At 41.4% G+C, this 15,660-nt stretch overlaps 2 protein-coding genes across 2 annotated transcripts; both read right to left on the bottom strand.

The window, feature by feature from the left end:
• Positions 1-334: 334 nt before the first annotated feature.
• Positions 335-1,233, bottom strand: LOC112190479 (ylmG homolog protein 1-2, chloroplastic). Its single transcript, XM_024329913.2, has one exon. The coding sequence runs from the start codon at positions 1,152-1,154 to the stop codon at positions 486-488; it is 669 nt and encodes a 222-aa protein (XP_024185681.1). The 5' UTR covers positions 1,155-1,233; the 3' UTR covers positions 335-485.
• A 9,850-nt stretch (positions 1,234-11,083) lies between these two features.
• LOC112190851 (polygalacturonase) lies at positions 11,084-12,568 on the bottom strand. The gene is made up of 4 exons (XM_024330352.2): positions 12,119-12,568; positions 11,746-12,035; positions 11,430-11,658; positions 11,084-11,308 (listed from the first exon to the last, which is right to left on the bottom strand). The coding sequence occupies exons 1-4, from the start codon at positions 12,566-12,568 to the stop codon at positions 11,084-11,086; spliced, it is 1,194 nt and encodes a 397-aa protein (XP_024186120.2).
• Positions 12,569-15,660: the final 3,092 nt, after the last annotated feature.

Below are 15,660 nucleotides of genomic sequence, written 5' to 3'. Positions count from 1 at the left end.
TTTCACATCTCCTTGGGACTATAGGATTCTGCAGGTGACTCCAGATTGGAGGGTTGCTGGGTATCAAAAATATAAAATTCAAACTAAACGACTCATATATCCCTTTCTCATCAAAACATGACTTATGATTCATCACACCTCAAAAGCCAAACTTGGAAATTCCTTTCCTATCCCCTTACGTGAATTCACTAATAATATGATCACAGACCTCAATTTCAAGTAAGTAAACTTTCACATCAAAACATGATCTCTTGCAATAATATCATATTCAAAACTTGAGAACTCAAACATCCATATAAAACTGCAACAACACATAAAAGACAGAAGGAAAATCTCATGATACAAAACTGTTATATATATATTCATAGTGAAATTCGAAAGTTGTCCCATAAAAACAAAGGTTATCACATTACAAATAACCCACCCAAAAATACGAACTTAACCTATAACAATTCCATACCCCATTTCGATCGAAAGCAGCTCCATCAGTACATTCCCCTACTGTTGTTGAGGATCGAGCCAAGCGTGCCCAACACTGCGAAAGCCAGGAGGGGGCTCACGTCCAAGGTGTCGAAAATCGGAGGAATGATGTTGCGGAAGAGGTTGAGGTAGGGATCGCAGAGGTCCCGGATGGCCGAGAGCGGCTGCCGGTCCCAGGGAATATTGGGGAACCAGCTCAGCAGAACCCGAACCATGAGAACGCCGCTGTAGATGTCCAGCCACTTGGAGAGCCCGGCGGCGACGACCGTGAGGGGAGTGTTGAGGTAGCCGCTGGGGCGGTCACCCAGGGCGGCGAAGAAGAGAGGTCCGGCGGAGGAGGCCACGGCGGGGGCGTGCTGGGAGGCGAATTTGAAGACGGTGCGGAAGGCGGCTAGGGTTACGGCGAAGAGGGTGGTGAGAGTGCGAGTGGGGGCGTGGGAGAGCGGAGAAGGCGGCGGCGGCGGGGTTAGGGTTAGGGTTTGGGTGGTGGCGGAGATGCAGAGGGGTCGGCGGAGAGAGAGGCGGAGGTTGGGGAGTTTGGGATTGGGAGTGCGAATGTGGACGAGGGAGGGAGAGGGAGAGGAGAAGGATTTGAATTTGGGGGTGCGGGTGGGGGGTCTGATTAGGATTGGGGTTTGGGAGAAGAGAGCCTGGGAAACCATGACTGATGCCATTTTGGGTTTTCTGAGAGCAAGTGAAGATGAACAGAGGAACCTGCTTAGAGATAAATGAGACTTAGCCGACCCAAAAATAGATAAAAGGGGATTTTGCTTATATAATTTTCCCTTCTTCTTCCTCTTCTTCATTTTTTTTTTTTTTTTAACCCTAATTTTCTCAAAACCCATATACAAATTTGATGCTATTGTTTTCATCGATGTGTTTAAGACTCGTAAAAGATTAGGTTTATTATTAAAGTGTCTTTCTTAAAGAAAGTGTAATAAAGCCGACAGAAGAAGCAATTGTGATTTGTTAAGGTCTTACGCTGGAAACAAAAAGATTTATCGTATGATTTCGGTAAAGTGTGCAAATGTGACTCGTAAAGAGAAAAGAGTAAGGACTTCCGACGTAAAAGAGTAGTGGCTGATTCACACACATGTACATCGAAAATGGTTGTCTTCATAAAAATCAGGTGCTTATCAATTAAGTACACCCTAAACACAACAATGAGCACATTGTTACATCAACAAGTGAAGCAACCAGGTTGGAACTAGATTTTTTCTTGTTTCAATGATAACACAAGATTGTGTGCCCTAGTGACAAGAAGATAAGGAATTAATGTTTCAGGACTAACCCGCTTATCTTTATTGGAGATCAAATTCCTAATTCCTCATGTAGAACTGTGATAATTGAACATGATGGAAGTCCATATATTCTTTGTAATTTGTTTTTTTTCTGTTTAAATAAAAGACTAAATACTTGTTACTCCCTGTACTTTTCTTCATAAAACAGTTCAGTCCAAAATTTTTAAATTAAACAGGTTAGTCCTTATTTTCTCTAATTTTCACACATGAGGTCCAAAATGACTATTTTACCCCTTACTTTTTATTTATTTTTATTTTTTCTCTCTTTTTTAATTTTCCTTTCTTTTTTTATTTATTTCTTCTTCTTCTTCTTCTCTCTCTCTACTGAGCCACTCTCCGCCGCCTTTGCACCTCTTGTGTCTTCCGCCTCTACCCGAACATATTCTTCCCTATCTGCTTCCTCTTCCAAGACCTCCAGAGGCATAGTCCCGACTGCACTTCCAGAAGCACCACCACTCGTTGTTCTCCTTCGGCGCAACAAAATAGCTACAAACCCAAAAAGAACAACTAGAATCCATCGAATCAAACAAAACTTCAAACTTTCAAATTCACATGATTATATAAACAATTACGAGACCCTAAAACCCAAATATGTGAATCAAAACCAAGATCCAATCACGAGAGCAATGAAAATTTTCCATTCAAATTCATCATCTGAGTATTCAATTTTGCCTTCTTTCACATATTACCAACCCCCAATTTCACTAGCTAGCTATTCCCGAACTTCCTCTTGTTCTTCTTCTTCTTCTCCAGCAATCTCACATACTCATCCCCATCCACTTCTTTAACCTTGACGCCCTTGGGTGTTCCTTAGCGATGAGAGTGACAAAGAAGGAGGAGCGAGGCCTCTTTTGGCTGCGGCGCAAGTAGACGTGGAGGAGCCACTGGCAGTGTTTCAAAGAAAATGCCATGGAAAGAGAGAAATCGAGAAAATATATATATATATATATATATATATATATATATAAGTTGAGAGAGAGAAGTAGAAAAACTAAATTAAAAATAACAATAAAAAAGAGAAAGTGAGAGGTAAAATAGACATTTTGGACCTAATGTGTGAAAATTAGAGAGAATAAAGACTAACCTGTTCAAGTAAACCCTAATTTGTGTTTGGCCCAAACTCTAGGTTACTTGCTCTAGTGGTAATAGGGTTAAATTAGAAGGATCTAGATTCCTATTCAATGTACAATTACTTTCCTTGTATGATTGAGATTTTATGCATTGTAATCCTCTATATAAAGAGACCCCTATTATTAATGAGAATACACAACAAATTCCTCTCAAATTCAATTTCTCTACAACACGTTATCAGCACGAAACCCTAACCCTGAAACCATATATTCGTAGCCTTCAAATCCAAGGAACGACCGCCACCCACCTTGAAGTTTTCACCTCCAGGAGCCCAGAAACGGCAACGCTGCCCCTAGAACAGGCCGAAATCGACCTGAACCGGCCACTGAAAGAGACCAAACTGGCCTCCCAAGAAGAATCCGAGATCTCCTGCCCGGTTTGCCATCTTCCAGTCCACCTTCCACTGCCATCTTTTGTCAGTAGCTGCACCTCGTCCCCAGATTCCGGGAACCGAAAAACCATCACTGGAACCGGCCTGGAAACTGCCGAACCGACCACCTAAAGAGACTACACCGCCGAATCGCTGCCTACCTCAGTTAACCCAGCCCAGTAGCCCAAAGCTTCGGCCCAAAAGGAAAATAACCCTAAGCCTAGAAGCTCAGCTGATCTTGGCCCAAAGACAGAAGCCCAGAAGCCTGAAGCCCACTGACGTCAGCCCTGCGTCATCAGCCACGTCAGCATCTAGTCAGCCTGCCACGTCAGCATCAGAGCGCCATGTCAGCACCCGGTAGCCACGTCAGCACCTGAGGTCAAAGCCGGTCAACCCTTCTCCTGTGTCATTTTTCCGGTCTAGATTTCTGGCAATTTTTCAAGGTAAACTTTTTGAAAAGTTCCAGTTTTTGAAGTTTTTATTACTTTTCTCTTCTTTTTATCTGTGACTTCCAACATCCCTTCTTCTACCCCCCTCTCTTCTTCATAGGGTAGACCAAAAAGCCGAACTGTGGGGGTTCGTGCTCACTCCAAACTTGGAGCTTGTAGAATCCTCCAAACTTCGAGTTTGTTGAGAAGAAAACGATCGACCACATACATCGTTGTTTCGATCTAATCCAAAACCCCTCTTGGAATCGGATTTTCTTGGAAGCTACTACGCTCAGAAATTTTATAGTTTTTTGTGGTAGCCTTTTTTTGCTCCGAAACTAACCCTATTTTCTTGTTGGTTTTCAGGATGAGTACCCTGAACAAGTTGAGCTTCGCTCCACAAGAGACAACATGCGCAGGATACCACAAGTGGGTCCGTGATGTGCGCCAACATCTTAAGGCTGATGGGATCTTGAGTACGATCCAAGAGCCAAGTCAGGACGTGCTTACTCCTCAACAAGCTGCTGCTTTTGAAGCAAATAGAGCTAAGAGAGAGGTGAATGAAGCTAAAGCCATCATTCTCATGACAAGGCACATGAATGACGCGCTCCAAAATGAGTACCTCAATGAGGAAGACCCAAGAAAACTATGGGTAGAACTCAAGCAGCGTTTTGGCAACGTCCGTGATTCCCTGCTTCCAGACTTAGAAGTGAGATGACATAGCCTCTGCTTCTGTGATTTCAAGTCTGTACTTGACTACAATTCAGAAGCACTTCGTATCAAGTCTATGATGGAATTCTGTGGACAGAAAATCACTGATACGATGTTGATCGAGAAGACTCTCTCCACCTTCCTCGTCTCTGCATTGATGATAGCCAAGAACTTAGAGAAGCTTATGTGTCAATCTAGTGGACTTTATGTCATACAATTCGACCAATTGAATCCAATAATGTCATAAGAGAAGATCTCTTAGATTTAGACATATATTGGCTTTTGCATGACCGATTAGGACACCCTGGTCGTGACATGATGATCCATATACTCAAGACTTTACACGGACATCCATTCTTCAGAGTGAGAAAAAGCAAGAATCGAAAATTGATTCCTAGACTTAGCAAGACCGCAACAATTGCAGCTTTTGGCGATGCAGCAGTCTTGGGGGGCCATAGGGCTGCCCAAGTCCCATGTGATGATGCCATCAATGGCGCCAACCATGAGCATGACGCCATGGTTGCCTCTTCTCGTGGTCATGACGCCACACACACCAATTTCCATGGCTCGAATGCCATGATGGGAGATGTAGTCACACATTTTGCTTCTAATAGCGCTACAGACGCTCAGGTCCAACCAAAATCCTCATTGGTTGCTTCTAAGGCCCCTCGCTCATTTTGCAAAGCCTGTTCCTTCGGGAAATTAGGACCGAGACCGTCCTACGCAAAGGATCCTAAAATACTCATTCCGTTTTTACAGAGAATCCAAGGGGATACCTGTGAACCAATTCAACCATCATATGGACCATTTAAATACTTTATGGTATTGGTTGATGCGTCGACACGCTGGTCACATGTCGCGCTATTGTCCACTCGAAATGCTGCTTATGCTAAACTCCTCGCCCAGATTATCCTGCTACAGGCTCACTACCCAGATCATCCTATTAAGTCGATTCGACTTGATAATATTGGGGAGTTTACATCGAAAACGTTCGATGACTATTGCATGTCACTGGGGAACTAGAACATCCAGTTCCCCATGTTCATACCCAAAATGGTCTCGCAGAAGCTGCTATCAAACGACTACATATGATAGCACAGACATTGGTTATGCGCACCAATCTCCCTGTTTCTGCTTGGGGATATGCAATATTGCATGCAGCAACGCTACTTCGTCTACGACCCACTGCAACCCAATCTTACTCTGCGTTACAGCTAGTAATTGGATATGAGCCTGATGTCTCACACTTACTCATTTTTGGGTGTGCCATTTATGTGCCTATTACGCCGCCATAGCATACTAAGATGGGTCCACAACGACGAATGGGCATATACGTTGGATATGAATCTCCAACCATCGTCCGCTACCTTGAACCCTTGACAGGCGATCTCTTTACCGCTAGATTTGCAGATTGTCACTTTGATGAGATAGTCTTCCCATCATTAGGGGGAGATAAGAACACATATGTTCAATAGGAACGACAGAAATTGTCGTGGTCTGTCCCCACTATGTCTCATCTCGATCCCCATACCGCACAGTCTGAACTTGAAGTGCGAAGAATAATCGAGCTCTAGAACGTAGCAGACACTCTGCCTGATGCGTTTTCTGATGTTGCCAAAGTGACGAGATCACACATACCTACTGCAAACGTGCCTGCAAGGATTGATGTCCCAAATAATAGACATAATGCCACTTCTGTGACAGCAGGAGATGACGCCATTGCCCAGAATGGCAATGATGTGGCGTCTATGGCCGCAGGTCCCGTAAGGAAGAAAGGTAGACCGATTGGTTCGAAGGATACTCGCCCTAGAAAAAGAGCGAATAAGGCACAAACAAATCCTTTGATTATCGATACTCAAAATCTGTCCCATGAGAATGTTCCGGATTATGGTTATGTCCAAGAGACATCATTGGGGGACGCCTCAATGTCAAAACCTATCCCTGAGAACGTAGAGATCTCTGTTAATTACACTAGTGTACATGGGACGTTGGAAAGAAACTCCATCATCATTGATGATGTATTCGCGCATTCAGTGGCGCGTGAGATTATTGAGACCGATGACATCGAACCACGCTCAGTTGATGAATGCCAACGTAGAGTTGACTGGCCATAATGGAAAGATGCGATCCAGGCAGAACTTGATTCTCTAGCGAAAAGAAAGGTATTTGGCAATGTTGTACCAATACCGCCCAACACCAAACCAGTTGGTCACAAATGGGTATTTGTTAGAAAGCGTAATGAGAAACATGAGATTGTAAGGTACAAAGCTCGCCTTGTGGCGCAAGGCTTCTCACAAAGCCCTGGAATCGACTACGAGGAGACCTATTCTCCTGTAATGGACGTCATAACGTTCCACTACCTTGTTTGGTAGTTTCTGAAAAATTGAACATACAGTTTATGGATGTGGCTACAGCGTATCTATATGGGGATCTAGATACGGAAATATACATGAAAGTTCCAGATGGAATTCAACTACCCAAATCAAGTGTCTCCAAATCATGGAGTGTGTTTGCAATTAGATTGAAATGCTCACTATATGGATTGAAACAATCCGGACGGATGTGGTATAACCGTCTAAGTGATTACTTGATTGGAAAGGGATATGTCAACAATGAACTATGCCCATGTGTGTTCATAAAAATGACAAGTTCCGGATTTGCAATAGTAGCGGTTTATGTCTATGACATGAACATAATTGGCACCCTTAAAGAGTTAAGGGAAACCGTTGAACACTTGAAATCCGAGTTTGAGATGAAAGATCTTGGGAAAACACGATTTTGCCTCAGTTTAGAACTTCTGCACTGTAGAGATGGTATTCTGATTCATCAATCAGCTTATACCCAAAAGATGCTTAGGCGTTTCAACACTGACAAGATTAAGCCTTCAAGCACCCCAATGGTAGTCCGGAGTCTTGATCCAAAGAATGATCCATTCCGTCCAAAAGATGACGACGAAGAAGTGCTAGAGGCAGAAGTGCCCTATCTAAGTGCAATAGGTGTATTATTGTACTTAGCACAATGCACAATACCCGATATCTCATTCGCTGTGAACGTGCTAGCTAGATATATTTCTGTGCCAACATGACGCCATTGGACTGGTGTTAAAGATATCTTTCGATACCTAAGTGGTACGATCGATATGGGCTTGTTCTATCCCTACAGAGAAAAGATGGATTCGGACCCATCTAGTGTCAGGGATGCCACATATGGTGGACCGCGTTCCCTTTCCCCATCCCAAAACGATATAAGTGTTTTGGAATGTTTTGCTGATGCTGGGTACCTCTCTGACCCACACAAAGGTCGCTCCCAAACTAGTTATGTTTTCACCATGGGAAAGACCGCGATATCTTGGAGGTCTACAAAGCAGACCTTCGTCGCTACCTCTTCGAATCATGCAGAGATTATTGGTCTTCACTAATCAGTTAGTGAATGTATATGGCTTAGGTCCATAGTTACGCATGTTCGAAGCAATTGTGGTCTAAAGTCTACCACTGATGAGCCAACAAGCATTTATGAGGATAATGTTACTTGCATTGAACAAATGAAGCAATGCTACATCAAAGGCGACAACACCAAGCACATATCGCCTAAATTATTCTACAATCAGCAACAACAGAAGCTCCTCAAGATCAAAGTGAACCAGGTTCGATATGAGGACAATGTGGCAGACTTGTTTACTAAGTCATTGCCCAAATCCACGTTCGAGAAACATGTGACAAGAATTGGCTTGCGGAAATTATCTGAACTCCTATTATCATAGTCATCAGGGGGTGGTGCAGACATCAGGAGGAGATGTCTACATGTTCGTCTCGAATCGTGAAGGGTGTGTTGTGTTCTTTTTCCCCTTCGACCGAGGTTATTTTTGTCCCACTGAGTTTTTTGTTACTCGGCAAGGTTTTTAACGAGGCAACGAGAGAAGCACCGCGTTTGGGCAACACAAGAGGGAGTGTTCAAGTAAACCCTAATTTGTGTTTGGCCCAAACTCTAGGTTACTGGCCCTAGTGGTAATAGAGTTAAATTAGAAGGATCTAGATTCCTATTCATTGTAGGATTACTTTCCTTGTATGATTGAGATTCTATACATTGTAATCCTTTATATAAATAGACTCATATTATCAATGAGAATACACAGCAAATTCCTCTCAAATTCAGTTTCTCTACAACATAACCTGTTTAACTCAAAAATTTTGGATTGAATTGTTTTATGGAGAAAAGTACAGGGACAAATATTTAGTCCTTCAATAAATAAATTTCAAAGAGAGATTCATCAAATTCATTCCTTTTCAAAACATTCATGACTACATAAAGAACTTTGCCCGACTATGATGAATCTATATTACTAACTGAAAAATAATCAATTATTAGAACCATTCCATCAGCATTTAACCCTTGACCAAAGAGCTGCCTTCTAAGCACAAGTGTTCTCGAGCAGTGGAGAAAATAAAGGAGTTAAGATCGAGGAACATTTTCGGCCAGCAAATCTCTTCAATTACAAGGAAAGCTTTACAACAGGCAGCGCCTACTTCTAATTTGAGAGTAAAGATTGAGGTCTAGATTTCCGTTTTTGAAGTGAAGACGAACACTTTGTAATGTCATTTGGGTTTGATGGCGGCAGTTGGCATGGCCTGGAAACCCTGGCCGCAATAGGCCTGCTGTGATGTTAAAGGGGGAAGGTGGCGGTGACGGTGGTTGATGAGCTAATTGACCCGGTTGCAGCGCATGTCAATAAGCACTACGGAAAATATTGCTTGAGCTGCTCTAAACATGCTGTTTGGCAAAGCTGGAACTCCCAAAATCAAATGCGTTAATGTGTATGCTTGATGCTTTGTTGTTCGTTGGAGAGAGCAATGATCCATTTATAGAAGATCCATGAAACTGTGAAGTGAGGGGGTTTCATGCATAAATTTCATTGAAGTTATATACAGTTCTTATTGTAGTAAGCATTAACTAGAACTACAACACTGAGATTTAAAGCAAGCGCATTTCTCTTTACGAACCTCTCAACTTTGTGATCGAAGTTAATTTTGCAAATTATTAAGTGCAATAAACACCTAGCTAGCTAGCTAGTTAGAATTCGTTATCAGAGTGATAAAGAATACACCTAAGTGCTGATTGATCACTGTTGGAAAACAAATGACCTGCATCAATCACTACAAGAGAAAATAGCAAAAGCGAGGAATTTCATTGTGACAACCCAAAAATCGTCGCAAAAATTTGGCAAATACGAGGAAATTTTAGTTGTCGCACATGATCCCATCGGCGACAACCAATTTATTTACAGATAAATATTATTAATGAAGTTATTTTTTTCAAATATTGGAATTATTTTAAAATTTTTAAATAAATAATTAAATTTGAGCAAGAAATATGTATCCATTTTTCGCATTCCGCTTATTATTAAATGAGACAAACAACCTAACCTCGTCTATAATAATTTGCAACAGACAATCTTTTCTCGCTTAATTGAAAATGCGACAACTTTGGGTTGTCGCAACTAGTTGTCGCCTAATGTGTTTTACTGATTGTCAAAAGCGACAAAATTACACGGTTGTTGCTTATTCAATATGCGGCGCAATTGGTTCCTCAACGAAATTATAGGAGACAAATAAGAAAGCTCGCTTATAAGTTTCTACAATAAATACATATGTGTCATATATTAATGTACACAACAAAAATGAAACCTCGCAGCTACTTTTTGCAACAAAAAAAAGTCCCGCATATAAATTTTTAATCAAATATATAAGCCTCGCAGACGGAATATGCAACGTAAACGAGGTCTCGTATATTAGAGATTGTAACAAACATAAAGTCTCGCTTATAGCATTCTGTAACGCACTCACTTGTCTTGCAATATGTCATACGCGAGGAACAAATTGCGTCGCTTATTGAAAATGCAACAAACATCCAAGCCCTGCATATGGAATATGCGACGTAAACGAAGTCTCATATATTAAAAATAGCAACAAATATAAAGTCTCGCATATAGTTTTTAGTAGCACACTTGTGTGTCTCACAATTTGTTATATGCGAGGAACCAAATGCGTCGCATATTGAAAAAGCGACAACCGTGTAATTTCGTTGCTTTTGACAATCAGTAAAACACATAAGGCAACAACTGGTTGTGACAACCCAAAATCGTCGCATTTTTAATTCAACGAGAAATTTAGACTTTTTACAACAACTTTTGGTTGTCGCCGATGACATTTTCTCTTGTAGTGAATTGATTCCATCAAATTCTACATCAATTAAACATGACAAAAGAACCACGAAAGTTGTTTAACTATATATCGTTCTACATTTTGAGTTACAAAAACACTTGGTTTGTTTAGATAAAGGAGAAAAATATGGAATTCAGATGAACAAATTCATAATTTCTAAACATTAACAATTTTATTTGTTTGGTATTTTAAACTTAGAAATTACGAATTTCATTGCAATACTATATGAGACCTCAGTGCACCGAAACATAAAATTCAGAAAAGTAATATCATATAGATCGATACATCGAAAGGCAATATGGGATTTACTGCAGACACAACCATGGAAGCTTTGATAATAACTGCATATCCATGTGGTGCGCGCGCACACCCACTGGCCCATCGCCACCAATCCTAATCTTAACAATTAAAGAAAACGTACAGCTAGGAATCAAACATATATAATCAACTTCTCAAGCAACTCCTGGGCATGACTACTCCGGTGCTGGTTCCACCAATGTTATTGCATGAAGATGTGGCTACCTTATTTAGGTATGTAAGCTTGATGTCATGCAATCTAATCCCTCTGCACGGATTACTTGGGCTGCAGTCAAATGTCACCGCCTCCGCCGTTGCCGACGTCCCTTGTATATTCTTATATGTTACTTGACTAATCTTCACACCAGAACTCTGTACGTGCATGCATGTTACGTACATAGATTAATTAGTTGAAGATTAACGGAATTTATAAAGACAATTAAATGGTATATATGTAAATAGGTGATTTAACTACTCATTACTAAGTACGTACCTGGTTAGGGCAACCTTGGTTATGTGGGCAATAGTTCTGATTGATGATGATGGGGTTCTCAACGTTCCTCATCATGATGTTCTGGAAGAGAATGTTGGTCACAAACCCAGTGCTGGGCCTCGCCCATGACTTTATTCGTACTCCATTGTCCGATCCGGTGAAAACTGCATTCGTCAACGTCACATTTTGGACCCCAGCTTCGTTCACTGCCCTGCCTAGACTACCAATGCTGCATCATTATGGATCATCATCGATATTAATTTTAGCACACATGACTCCATTACCAACTTTGATTGGGACTCAACTTAGAATTTACCTTACGCCATGTCCTGGGCCGCACCTGATGTTACTCATGTACAGGTTTTTGGTTCCAGGACCAATTGATACACAATCGTCTCCGGTCATCAAGGTTGCACCAGTGATAGTAACCCCAGTTGAGCCCTGCACATGAATGCCGTCAGTGTTGGGGCTGTCATCCGGAGCATACAGCGTAACGTTTCGGACAGCCACATTGTTGCAGCTGTTGATCACAAGATGAGTTAACTGACTGTTGACGGATGATAAACCACTTATCACAACGTCATTTGCCCAATTGAACGTTATCGACTGCACAAAAGATATATAGTTAAAAATTTGTTGCTAAGCAAGTAATATATATATACCAACATGTAAATCCGAAGTGATCATACCCTAGCTCCAACAGGGCAGCTCTTTCCTGATTTCCTGCAAGCCCAAAAGCCAGCTCCCTTGGCGTCGAGTCTACCACCTAAAACTTCAAGTCTATTGACCTTAATGAACAAGATCCAGTGACCGGAGTTTCCCAAAGCCCAATAATCAGTAGGGGCAATCAGGGTTCCGTATATCTGAACGATAATTCTACTCTTGCAAGGGCCTCTGAACACTGCAGCTTTCAGCAAGAAACTTCCTTTGGGGACGTACATGGTGGCTGTCTGAGCAGAGCTGCATGCTGCTGCCCATGTCTTGACAAATGCTTGGGTTGAGTCTGTTTTCCCATCTGCTTTTGCACCATATTTCATCACATTATAAGTTGCGGCTGCATTCGATAACCCGAACAAGGATATCATGAACAAGAGAAAGATAAGTAGTAGGCATGAGCAGAAGTGATTGATGATAGCCATGTCTCTGGTAGATGGATCAGTTATAGCTAGCCATGTTTCTGGTCGCAGGTATTTATAGTGCTCCGATCAATACTTGTTATTCCATGCTAGTATTGCATTACATTTTATCTATTCTCCATCAATTTTTAGTTAAGACTAAATTTGAGTAGGATGGATAAAGGCAAAGTCAATGGTGAAAAAAGTAGTATTACTGTAGTTGCACGCCGTTGGCTTAGGTAACATGTACCTGTGTTACGTATACGAATGCATGTTATTCATGTGATGTAATATCAGATCGTTCATACAGATCGTTCATACAGATCGAGAGAGAAAGACGGCGAGCATTAAGGATGGTTAGAGCAAATAACCCGCAGCTGGCAAGACCATTCCCGCAGCTGGCAAGACAATGGTCTTGCCTCTTAACCAGCCCAAAATCAAATTGTCTTGCCTCTTAATCAGCCCAAAATCAAATAAAATCCACAAACTGCATGCGTTATTGCCCGATTAAAAGCCTGATCGACCAAGCACACCGGCGACTTTTGCCCCTTGATTTGGTTGACCAATCCAGTGGCGCCTACATAATTAAAGCAGATGAAATACTTTATTTTATCTGCCAGCTTTTTCTCTTCCCACTTTTGACCTCGCTACAGAGAAGACAACAGAAACAGAGAAGAAGGGGAAGAAGAAAGAAGCAGAAGCAAGCAAGGGCAAAACTGAGAAGAAAAGAATGTACTCTGCAGCAGATGAAAGTCTTGCCTCGCACCGAAAAAATGAAAGGCAAAAGAAAAATCAATGAATACTGCATAATTAGGAGGCAAAACCTCTCCTTTTGCCTTTGCCATTTGCCTGATGCGGTGCACTTGCCTAACTAAAAGTTGAAAAGGCAGATGCTCGAGCTTTACGTAGGGGAATGACCTAATTAACAAGTTCTGGCCTCCTGAGTCCTGATCGATCAAGCAAGCTATCAGTGTACTTGGTCCGATGTTCCAATATTGCATTAATTCTTCTGCCATTAGCATATGCATATATGCATTTGTCACGTGGAGGAAACACCGGAGGAATTAACTGACATCAATATCCATCAGCGCCGGCCCTTCGTGGCTGCGCATCGCTCCATCACTACCTAATCACTCAGCCGATTCCAGAACTACCTGATTTTCTATACAATCCCATCCGACTAATGGCGATCGATCTATACGTAAGGCCACGTCATGATGACTTTTATTTTAGACCATCATCAATCAATTTACTCCATTAATCAATGACTCACCCAGTCCTTTATGATCTATATTGGGCCTCAACTAGCTAGTTTCCATCTCTTAAATAAAATAAATGATGGATCGAGCTGGAACTACGGCCGTGTTGTCTTTCACATCAACACGGACGTCTTATTACAGGCAGTCGCTAGAGCCGTGCATATATACATAACATCGGCCATGGCTTTACATTTAGGGTGTGTGTGGTACGACGGGTTGGATCTGGATGAGCTTAGAAACCCTTATTTAGTGAAACACAATCTATCCCTTATTCTCCAACTACATATATAGACTCTTTTAATTTAAATGAGACTCTACAACATCCCAACACCTTCTATCATAGAGACATCAAAAATCATGGACTGCGAAAGCCTCTCTCACTCGTTCTACTCTTCTCTTCAGTTCATCATTCTCACTTCCTTAAACCTGCAATTCAACTCCACCCCATCTATTACTTCATTCCCAAACCCCCATGTTGGCGGCACTACTCCACACCCAACCAGACCCAGCTCCCATCGCCAATGACCCCTCACCGTCTTCGAAAAATCGGACGGCGTTGAATCCTTGGTTTCACAGCTCTCCAGTAACAAAATCATCTCTCTGATCCAAGAACATCAGACAAACCCACAATTGGCTTTTCGACTCTTCATCTAGGCCACCCAAAGCTTGAAGCTTTGCACATGAATGTGTCATTCGACAGTGATTGATATACTCTTGAGGAATGATAACGCTTTCAAAATCTACTAGAGGAGTTTAGAGATTGCGAGATTCAAATCGCATCCGATGCATTTGTCATGCTGCTCAAAGGGTATGACAATCATTGTCAAGAAGGTAGTTAAAGCTTTAGCAAGGATGAAGAATTTCGATTGTAAGCCTTAGTCGTACATAGCACCAAACATGAGTAAGGTATTAGTTATAGAAATTAAGGAGGGGCATGACAGTCCTGTAAAATAAACATACCCTCAGAGAATTGTAGTAGAGAAGAAATAAAGAGCACACACTCAAACTCCAAAACCCTAGTTCTCTTTTTGCTAGGATTCTTATTGTCGACGATAGTCTTCAACGACAAAACCTTGATTTCAAGCCATGACTGACTCGATTTCCAGCCTTGTCGTTGCTTTTGCCCTCTAAAAGGATGTGCACGTTAACTTCGGTTTGGCTGGGAAGGTTGGGCTCTAGGATAACCACCATTATATGGTAAGGATATTGCTCACGTGTTGCCCTAACACGGCGGGCTTCATTGCTATGATCCCTACAGTTTGGAGAATGTATGCTGGTCTCTCTGTCAAGGCGGTGAGAGATTAGTTTGTCTTTTAGTTTAATAGGGAGACTGACCAGAATCACTCCTGTGAAACAAGTTATCTTTATTTCTGATTGGGAGGGTGATCACGTTCAATCAGTTAGTTGTGAATCAGGAGGAGGAAGAGCAGAGAGTTTGTCTGCAAATGGATACACGATGTCGTTTCAGGTTTATTCGGCACTGTTTGCCAACTGCAGAGGTCTCTGCATGTTCTAAAAAGTAGGTGTACTAGGAGCGTACTTTTAGTATGATTGTGCGATCAGTGTTTTTTAGATATCGACCTTTTCTAACCGTCCTCTCGGCATATCAGTATGGTATACTTACTTAATTGCATAATAGATGACATCAGTATTAATTAAAGCCAATAAAGCTTATGATTAAATTTTCAAAAACTCATAATTTACCCTTCTTTGATAATAGTTTAAAAATTTATAATTTAACACATGAAGGATAAAATAGTAAATATAATAGTAAATTGAATTGAAGAAATTATAAAATAAAAAAAAGATCTTAGACGTTTTGTTGTTTTGTTAATTGCAATAGCATTTTTTTTTTTG

The sequence above is a fragment of the Rosa chinensis genome, chromosome 2, assembly GCF_002994745.2.
Source record: "Rosa chinensis cultivar Old Blush chromosome 2, RchiOBHm-V2, whole genome shotgun sequence".
In the NCBI taxonomy this organism is placed as follows: domain Eukaryota; kingdom Viridiplantae; phylum Streptophyta; class Magnoliopsida; order Rosales; family Rosaceae; genus Rosa; species Rosa chinensis.
The sequence above is the reverse complement of the archived record's forward strand: the minus strand, read 5'-3'. Positions and strand labels throughout refer to the sequence as shown.

Coding starts and splice junctions, on each gene's coding strand:
- LOC112190851 (XM_024330352.2), bottom strand. CDS start 12,568: ATGGCTATCATCAATCACTTCTGCTCATGCCTACTACTTATCTTTCTC. Junction 11,659..11,745: donor GGCCCAGGACATGGCGTAAG/GTAAATTCTAAG, acceptor ATAATGATGCAG/CATTGGTAGTCTAGGCAGGG. Junction 11,309..11,429: donor ACCAAGGTTGCCCTAACCAG/GTACGTACTTAG, acceptor ATGCACGTACAG/AGTTCTGGTGTGAAGATTAG.
- LOC112190479 (XM_024329913.2), bottom strand. CDS start 1,154: ATGGCATCAGTCATGGTTTCCCAGGCTCTCTTCTCCCAAACCCCAATC.